Source organism: Triticum urartu, chromosome 7A, assembly GCF_056163025.1.
Source record: "Triticum urartu cultivar PI428250 chromosome 7A, HENAU_Tu73, whole genome shotgun sequence".
NCBI classification, from domain to species: domain Eukaryota; kingdom Viridiplantae; phylum Streptophyta; class Magnoliopsida; order Poales; family Poaceae; genus Triticum; species Triticum urartu.
In genome coordinates, this window is record NC_141879.1 from 440,495,060 (window position 1) to 440,505,175 (window position 10,116).

At 48.2% G+C, this 10,116-nt stretch overlaps 1 protein-coding gene across 1 annotated transcript; it reads left to right on the top strand.

Moving 5' to 3' along the window:
- Positions 1 to 1,631: 1,631 nt before the first annotated feature.
- Positions 1,632 to 2,789, top strand: LOC147959871 (uncharacterized). Its single transcript, XM_087532972.1, has one exon. The coding sequence runs from the start codon at positions 1,632 to 1,634 to the stop codon at positions 2,787 to 2,789; it is 1,158 nt and encodes a 385-aa protein (XP_087389098.1).
- Positions 2,790 to 10,116: the final 7,327 nt, after the last annotated feature.

Sequence of the window (10,116 nt, forward strand, 5' to 3'; positions counted from 1 at the left end):
ATCATATTACAAATTCTAATATTTTGATGATGGGTACAATGGCACTTAAAATACCATCACCAGAACCAGAGCCTGAAGAAGTCAAACCTAATTTTCGTACGCCAAGCTGGATAATTGTCGGTGCTATTTCGGTCCAGGTCACATGAGGTTTACGTGCAGAAGCGTTCTAAATCAAGTTGCTATAGTACGGTTAAGGTATATTTTGGTTCCTAGTGATCAGCATGGCCGGATAGTTAATTAGTAAATTCTTGATTGTTAGGTAAAGGAACTTTTCCTTAGGCGTGAGATTTAGAGGAGTCGTAGTAGTACTAGGAGTCCTGTTCGGTTTATGGTTAGGGGAGAGAGTCCGTACCAGTTTTGCTTTGCTCGGGCGCCGGTTTGATCGGGTGTGTGATGCCAATCTAAAAGGCTGGCTACGGCCAATGTAAAGGTTAGATTTTTGTATTAGTCGTGAGTTCAATAAAACTACAGAAAAAGTCCCATGTCGGGGGACACGAAATATCTTTGTTGCTGATCCGAAGGGATTTTGTTGCTGCTGCGTGTGGAGTCGATCCAATCTACTCGACACAAGTTTCTGATCTTACGGTCTTGCATCTTTGCTCGACCAGAATTTCTTGTTCCTGCTGCTAGTACCGTGAAAGATCGGGCCGTCGACGACTCGCCATCTAGTCGAGTCTCCATCAAGTGGTATTCAGAGCTAAGGTTGTTCACGGTACTGTGTTGATCGAGATGTCAACCTCGGTCAACAAGGGTGATGAGGTTGCTGCTGATTCTGAGGAAATAGTACGTCCAGTGTATGCCGATGATATTCCACAAAATATTCGGGATGGTTTTATCACACATGCAACTACATCAAGCAATGTCATGACGCGCTCGGCAAAAGGATAGATGTCCTGATCACTCGGTTTGATGGTTTGGCAGACATCATCAATATGCCGACGACAAATTTTGCGCCACCACAGACTGCTCCGGCGGCTCCACTGCATTACGCACCACTTGCTCGCGACGGACATGCCGGCGTGCATGATCGCCGTTTGGCGGCACAACCTCATGCTGGAGATGATGGTCTTGATGACGGCGTTGACCAGGTGGGGTACGCGCCACGACCACGACACTATGAGCCTCGTCCTGAAGCTTCCGTTCGTAGTGGAGTACATGACCGAGTTGGTCAAGCTGTGCGTGTGCGTGTGGATGATGGAATTGGGCGCATAAAAATTTCAATCCCTTCGTTCTCCGGCAAGTGCGAACCAGAAGGCTATTTGGAGTGGGAGATGCGTGTTGATCAAATTTTTGATGCCCATCATTATAGCGAGGAGAAGAAGGTTCAACTTGCTGGAGTAGAGTTCACCGGTTACGCGCTAATATGGTGGAAACAAATTTGTCGTTCAAGACATCGCCCGACGACTTGGCGAGGGATGAAAGAATTCATGAGGCGGCGTTTTGTTCCTGAGCACTATAAAAGAGATATGTACAACAAATTGCAGCGGCTCTCTCAAGGTAATATGAGTGTTGATGAATATTACAAGGAGATGGAATTGCTTATGATACGTACAGGGACAACGGAGGATCTGGAGGCGACCATGGCACGTTTCTTTAACGGGCTAAATATCGAGGTGCAGGATCGTGTTGAGATGGTGGTCTACTACAACATACAAGATCTTGTGCACCAAGCTGTGCGTGCGGAACAAAAGATTAAGCGGCGCCAAGTCAACACAGTTCCCAGTACCACTTTGAACACATGGCGACGCTCGCAGTATAAGAGTGAGGATGTGGGTCCTAGCTCCAGGGCGACATCATCAAATCGCTCTCATGGTTCCGTGCAAAAGGATGCTTCAAAATCAGGACTGTCGATGGTTGATTCTAGTGCACAGTCGACCGGACGCACTAGTGACATAGAGTGTTTCAAGTGTGGAGGAAGGGGACATATGAAGCGTGAATGTCCTAATGAGAAAAGAGTGTTGCTCACGAGAGATGGCTATGCATCCGCTAGTGATAAAGAAGCAGTTTCTGACACTTCTAGTGAAAAATCTAAGGATGCTGAAAATGTGGTTGCGAGTTTTGAAGCTGCTGAGTCATATCCTTCACTAATGGTGCAACGAGTGCAAGAGGATCGCATTGAGAATAAGGGACAGCGTTGGAATATTTTTCAGACTCAGTGCAAAGTCAATAACACCAATTGTAAGTTGATTATAGATGGAGGAAGCTACACCAACGCGGTCAGCAAGGGATTGGTGGAAGCTTTGGGGTTACCTACATGGAAGCACCCACAACCACACTGCATTGAGTGGTTATACCAGTCTGGTAAACTGAAAGTTACTCACAAGGTGCGTGTGAATTTTTCAGTAGGTGACTATAAAGATACAATAATTTGTGATGTCTTGCCAATGGATGTATGTCACTTGTTATTGGGAAGACCATGGCAGTATGACCGTCGTGCCACACACGAGGGTCGGTCCAACACTTACTCCTTTTTGGATGCCGGAAGACGTTGTGTGCTCCCGTCTATGTTTGCGGAAGAAATCAAGGTGGATACAAATATTTCCTTGAAGAAGAAGAAGGTTAGTAAAATTGTTGCAAAACCGAGGACGGTTTTGATTCAAGGAGGAGGGGATGATGTGCCCGTCAGTGCCATAGAAAAAACTGATCATATTACAAATTCTAATATTTTGATGATGGGTACAATGGCACTTAAAATACCATCACCAGAACCAGAGCCTGAAGAAGTCAAACCTAATTTTTGTACGCCAAGCTGGATAATTGTCGGTGCTATTTCGGTCCAGGTCACATGAGGTTTACGTGCAGAAGCGTTCTAAATCCAAGTTGCTATAGTACGGTTAAGGTATATTTTGGTTCCTAGTGATCAGCATGGCCGGATAGTTAATTAGTAAATTCTTGATTGTTAGGTAAAGGAACTTTTCCTTAGGCGTGAGATTTAGAGGAGTCGTAGTAGTACTAGGAGTCCTGTTCGGTTTATGGTTAGGAGAGAGAGTCCGTACCAGTTTTGCTTTGCTCGGGCGCCGGTTTGATCGGGTGTGTGATGCCTATCTAAAAGGCTGGCTACGGCCAATGTAAAGGTCAGATTTTTGTATTAGTCGTGAGTTCAATAAAACTACAGAAAAAGTCCCATGTCGGGGGACACCAAATATCTTTGTTGCTGATCCAAAGGGATTTTGTTGCTGCTGTGTGTGGAGTCGATCCAATCTACTCGACACAAGTTTCTGATCTTACGGTCTTGCATCTTTGCTCGACCGGAATTTCTTGTTCCTGCTGCTAGTACCGTGAAAGATCGGGCCGTCGACGACTCGCCATCTAGTCGAGTCTCCATCATTGAAGAAGCACTACGGCCGTTGGATGGACATCGTACGGTCACTGGAGCTAGAATCATTCATATTGACTAAGTTGACAAAGCCATTCGTCCCCGTCAACTTAGTAGGCCCACAAGTCAGCCTCCCAGCTAGCCGGGGGAGTATTCATTTTTTTGTGCGTAATAAGGAGGCACTTCCGGTGGGTCTGAGCTGACAGCGGGGGGGAGGGGGCGTTTTTTTCGCGAAATACGGTGGCCCGTCCTGTAGGTCCCAGCAGTCAGGAGCAAAAGATTTTTTTTCGCAAAATACTGGTGGCCCGTCCGGTGGGTCCCCGCTGTCAGGTGGAGGAATAATTATTTTGCACGTAATAAGGAGGCACTTCCTTACTGCGGCCGTGGACCCAGCTGTCAGCCTCTCCACGTACAGTCCACGTCCGATGGAAGCCATTTCTTGACCACGTTGACCACGCTGCGCCAAGAGCACCAGGGCGGTGGATGACGGCGAGGCCTAGGAAGGGGACGACGCGGAGCCGGGGATGACGTGGTAGTGGATTCCCACGCGTAGAGGAGTAGTAGGGTTCACTGGTTCGCTGCGGTGTGAGGCTGCCGTCGCCGCAGAATAACAGGGGGTGTGGGTGAGTAGAGGGATGGCTTGGCCAGCGGTGGGAGTAGTAGGGGTGGTGAGGCCTCCGCCGCATCGCAGCCGGCCACAGGGGGCAGGAGCACGAGGCACGACTGGTGCTGGTTTGGGTGGCTGGAGCAAGAAGACCAGAGGTTGAAGAAGCACAACTGCCATTGGATGGACATCGTACGGTCACTGGAGCTAGAATCATGCATATTGACTAAGTTGACAAAGCCCTCCGTCCCCGTCAACTTAGTAGGCCCACAAGTCAGCCTGCCACTAAGGTGGGTCCCAGCTAGCAGAGGGTATTCATTTTTTGTGCGTAATAAGGAGGCACTTCCGGTGGGTCTGAGCTGACAGCAGGGGGAACGTTTTTTTTGCGAAATACGTTGGCCTGTTGGGTGGGTCCCAGCAGTCAGGGGCAAACGTTTTTTCGCGATATACTGGTGGGCGTCCGGTGGGTCCCTACTGTGAGGTGGAGGAATAATTATTTTCCGCGTAATAAGGAGGCACTTCCTTGCGGCTGCCATGGACCCAGCTGTCAGCCTCTCCACGTACAGTATTCTTCCGATGGAATTCGGTCGTTGACCACATTGACCACGCCGCACCGACAGCACCACGGCGGTGGACGACGGCGAGGCCTAGGAAGGGGACGACGCAGAGCCAGGGAAGACGCGGCAGTGGATGCCCACTCGGAGAGGAGTACGAGGGTTCACTGATTCGGCTGCGCTGCCGTCGCCGCAGAATAACAGGGGGTGTGGGTGAGTGAAGTGGAGGGATGGCCTGGCCAGTGGTGGGAGTAGTATGGGGGCGGTGAGGCCTCCGCGGCAGCACAGCCGGCCATGGGAGGCAGGAGCAGGCGGCACGACCGGCGCTGCTTTGGGCGGCTGGAGCAAGAAGACCAGAGGTTGAAGAAGCACTACAGCCGTTGGAGGGACATTGTACGGTCAGTCAAGCCAGAATCGTGCATATTGACTAAGTTGACAAAGCCCTTCGTCCCTGTCAACTTAGTAGGCCCACTATACTGGGTCCCAGCTAGCAGGGGGGTATTCATTTTTTTTGTGCGTAATAAGGAGGCACTTCCTTGCGTGCGAAGATATAGCTGGTGGGTCCGAGCTGTCAGTGGCGGTAACGTTTTTTCACGAAAAACAGAGACCGTTTCGGTGGGTCCCAGATGTCAGGTGGAGGAAATCATTATTTTGCGTGTAATTAGGAGGCATTTCCTTGCGTGCGCCCATGGACCCAACTGTCAGTCTCTCCATGTACAGTCCATTTCAGATGCATGTCGGTCGTTGACCACGCTGACCACGCCACGCCGAGAGCACCAGGGCGGTGGACGACGGCGAGGCCTAGGAAGGGAACGACATGGAGGCAGGGAAGACTCGGCCGTTGTTTTTGTTTCCCACGCAGAGAGGAGTACGACTGTACGAGGGTTTACTGGTTCGTCTGCCGTCGCCGGAGAATAACAGCAGGTGTGGGTGAGTAGAGGGATGGCTAGGCTAGCGATGGGAGTACGGTGGGGCGGTGAGGCCTGCGCGGCAGCACAGCCGGCCGCGGGGAGGAGGGAGCAGGCAGTCCCACCGGCGCTTGTTTGAGCGGCTGGAGTAGGAAGAGCAGAGATTGAAGAAGCACGACGGCCGTTGGATGGACATCTAACAGTATACAGGCCATCTGTGGAAAGCCTCAAATCTGTGGAAAACAGCATACAACCCATCTGCCATTATTTCAAATAATTTACAGCCCATTTGCTAATTCTTACGGGTTTTTTGGAGCCCATATTCTTTATGTTAGCATTACAGCCCATATTGTGGCCACGATTAAAAAATTATACGAAATTTTGCATATGTCGATGCGGTCTGAACTGTTTTTAATCCCGAAATTTCGAGTCACATTCAGACTGATTTTAAAAATAAATGTATGTCAATATAAAATCCAATAAATTGTCCACGCATAAAAATCAATGCAATTTAAAATCTTGAAATGAAAAAAAGATATTTGAAAATAACTGCCGGTTTGATGTGTTTTAAAAATGTACAGCCCATTTCTCATTACTGATAGGCCATTTTCTCGGCCAGCCGAATGAAGCTCTCCTCGTCTTGAAAGATTTGCAGCCCAGTAGGCCTGATAAAGAGACTTACTTGACAAATCACAAAAGAACTGGGCTAGCCATTTTCAGAAAGAAAAAAACTACTGGGCTGGTCTGTGGTAAACATGAAAGAAAAGGCTGTCTAAACAGGCCAGAGTGTCCCGCATAGCCCAGTTGACACCCTGCTTCCGTCTCAAAAACAAATTAGATAAATGCCACTCCAATTATGGCAATTCATAAAAATGCCACTGCAATTTCCAAACTTTGAAAAATGCCACTGCAATTTTTGCAAACTTTGAAAAACGCCACTCCAGACTTCGAAAAATGCCACTAGAAATGGCATGAAATGGCATTTTTCAAAGTTTGGAAATTGCAGTGGCATTTCTCGGATACACCAGATTTGGAGTGGCAGTTATCAAATTAACCCATAACAAAAATAACTGGGCAAGCTGCTGGGTCCCTGGTGTCAGCCGCTCGTTGTGCAATTCTCTCGTTTATTGACTATGTTGACAATGGCATGGGACCCAGATGTCAGAAATCCACTAGGAGGAGCCATTTTTTTATTGGCTTGAAATAAGGAGGCACTTACTTGCGTACTCCCATGACCTTGGCGGGTCCCTGCTGTCATCCTCTCCACGTACAGTACCAGTTAGTCGTGCTTCAAAACTGATCGGCACGCCATTAAAAAAATAAAGGTCGATAACTAATGCATCACCTCGGGCCAACGCGGCCAGATCGAATTTTGCACGAGAAATTACACACCATGTTTCCTTGACATGTGGTCCCATTCCAACATATCACTGAGACGATGGCGAGTAGTAGGATTATTTCCGAACGGACGTGTAGGCTGGGGCGCCTCTTCGTGAACCATGGCAAACTCGCAACCGTCCACCGACTCTTCGCCTTTCCCTCTCGATTTGGAATTGCTGTCGCACGCTCTTCCTCTCCCTCCTCCATTTTCCTTCAGCCCTTCACCCTTTCTTCTGCCATTGTTTGATCGTCTTCTCCATGGAGGGAACAGGCCGGAAACGACCCCGTTATTCTTGCCCCGATCTAAAAGATGACGTGGTGGAGGAACTCACTGATTGGTGCGACGTCATCACCTCGGCTAGCATGGCAGGTTCGTTCAAGCCCATTCTCGACTCAACTAATAACATCATTACAAAGAACCCAAGAGTCAAGGAGCGGTTTGATCTCCCCTATCTTCTTTGCCGTGACCCTGATGACTGGCGCCGGCACGACGGAGGCCTCGCCCTGTGCCAGTTGATGCCGCTTGATAATGATACATATGATGTTAAGATGCCATCGCTCGAGGGCAAGGCTTGGGCGGGCGCAAATGGAGATTGGGTTGTTTACATTGGGTCCAACTGCGAGTGGGAACTTGTGAATGTGTACACTCGTCACCGGGTTCCACTTCCAAAAATCTCAGCACACTGCCCAGAGGTTGAGCACACCGGTAATGTACATGCATTCAAATACGATCATGGTGACTGTCTTCTACAGAAGATAGCAATTTGTCAAGTTCCCAACCGCTCTTGGAATTACAAAAACTATGAAGTTGTTGCTATCTTCGACAAGCTTGTTGCCATCCTTAGTGGTTTGACTCGATGAACATTGCTCAAAAATCAGTTTCTGTGCACGAATGAGTACTGTGATGCAATTCAATACGAGGGCCTTGTGTTTGCTGCCACCACTCGTGGCACTCTTTTTGCATGGTATCCTTGTAGTTTCAGTACGTTTGTCTTCCACCGTAATTATAATTGTTTCATCCACATGCATGTGGGCTAGCAAGTTTCCCTTTACTAATTAACCTTCTTCTTGTGTTTCCAAGGTCCTGTGAACATCCCACCACCTATACTTGAAAAATTTTAAAACCAAGGGGGAGATGCCAATGGTGATGATCATGAGCAGCGCCCATATACTCTGTGGCGCCTGGCAACTAATTCCGATGGATCACCTCTTCTTGTGTGTATACAGCCCACTGATGATGTTACTGCTAAGGAAGCAGGTGTCTCCCATGGTCGCACTCTCCGGACCTATTCCAACACCCGTTGCATGGTATTCAGGATGGATACTAGTGTGCTAGCGCCAACTCCTTCTCCCTAGCACAGAATTGATAGTCTTGGAGAAAACTCGCTCTTCCTTGGACAAAACTATTCGATGATGGTGAAAGGCGATCCAACTGATGTTGACACATTTATGAGAAGCAACTGTGTCTATACCCCGGACATTTGGGTGGTTCCCTACCCTGGTACTGATATAGTAGGCCGCTTCAGCCTGGATGATCAGTCCTACGTTGGTCTCCAAATCGACAACGGATGGCCCGTCCCAGAGAATCACTTGTGGTTCAAAGCAAGCATTTCCAACGCCGCAGAATGGTTGAGTTGAAGTTCATTTCATGGCTTGTTATTTGTTGTGTGGTGAAAACTTTAGTATTTATAATGTATCCTCGTTGTCGATATGGGTTGATGACCTGTTGTATGTAATAAAATGATATGCCTGTGATAAACTTACTAAATTTATGAATGGCTTTCGAGTCGCTTCTCTAAATTTGTACTAGCTTCACATGCTTCGCGCGTCGGGCAGGTGTTTTTACTATAGCCATATGTTAATGTGTTCGTTGTACGTAACCCGCACCTCGAATCCTCGATACTAGTATACTGGTGGCATCGGTCAGAACAAGCATTCACGTCTAGGAGTACGGCACACGCCACCACCATGACATCCATCTGACACCATATTATTTCTTGGAGTCCATGCTAGAGCAATCTCTTCAACCTCGTCATTTCTCTAACTTCAGCCATCGCGCGGCGGGCGAGGTGGGGGTTTGCCGATAGTCGGTTTCCTTAACTGCGGTCCCACTTGTAAGGCCAACTCCAACACACGACCCCAAATGCACCTCCGTTTTGCACGAACTCCAACGTTAATTTTGACTAGAAAAGCAAGACCAAATAAAAGAAGAACCACAAGAATACATTTTACTACTCCTGTAAGTTGGATTAGTGCCTTCTCGATGCAATCATTGTTGATGTGCGAAGGCTCGATCTTGCGTGCTTCTTTCTTCTTTGAGTGTAAAGAAGTAGACGTTGCTTCCTTGCATCTAGTCTCATGTCTAGCCTCTATTCTAGTAGGAGTATCAACAAGTGCACTAATCTCATCCGAGAGCATAACCGAAGATTTGGTTGGGTTCTTCCTCCTTTTGCCGACACGTGGGACATCCAGCATCCAGGTCGTGTCATGAAAGAAAATAGAGTGGTAGTTGAAGCCACGAGATGTGCATCTTGGGTTAAACTGTAAATAGAATCTTACTACTCTTGAGTAACTCCAAAAGCGGCCACCGAAGATCTTTATTGGATTTATTTTTCATCACCAGCACGTTGAGGTGAAAGATGTGCAGGTTCAGTGGGTCCTCTTGCGTTTTCACTGACATGTGGGGCCGCATGTGAGCAAACAGACGATGGGCTCCGCGCGTCCGCTGGCTGGCTGAGAAGAGAGATAGAGGAGGGTTGAGCACGGACTGCAGGAAATTTGTTCTACGTACCTCGATATAGGCTCGATATAGTGGGGTGGCATGGGCCATAACTAGCATTCACGTCTAGCAGTACGGCACACGCCACCCACACGAGTCCCATCCGACACCAATTTTCTTGGAGTCTGTGCTACATCCATCTCTTCTCCCTCCTGTTTTCTCAGCCATCACACGGTGGGCAGGGTGGGGGTTTTCCGATAGTCGGTTTGCTCAACTGCGGTCCCACTTGTAAGTGAAAATGCAACACCACACGCATTCCCGCTTGAGTGGCATGCCAGACCAACCGTGTGGGGGTGCGACGCGAACACGGCGGGCTTTTCCTTTTGAACTCGTCACTTGTAAAATTTGGTTCTGCTCCATGGCGCGACCGATAGATAGAAAATAATGATTTTGCCTAGAGTAATGAGAAGTTTGGTTCTGGCGCCGTTCATGCATGGAGTACGTACGAAAATTATGAAGTTGATGCGAAAGGTAAGATAATTACTATAGTATCATATACTACTACATGGATTTGACGGAAAGATAAAAATACATACAATCCATCAACGTTCAACGACATCCTCACGCCCTAGTGC

Coding starts and splice junctions, on each gene's coding strand:
- LOC147959871 (XM_087532972.1), top strand. CDS start 1,632: ATGGTGGTCTACTACAACATACAAGATCTTGTGCACCAAGCTGTGCGT.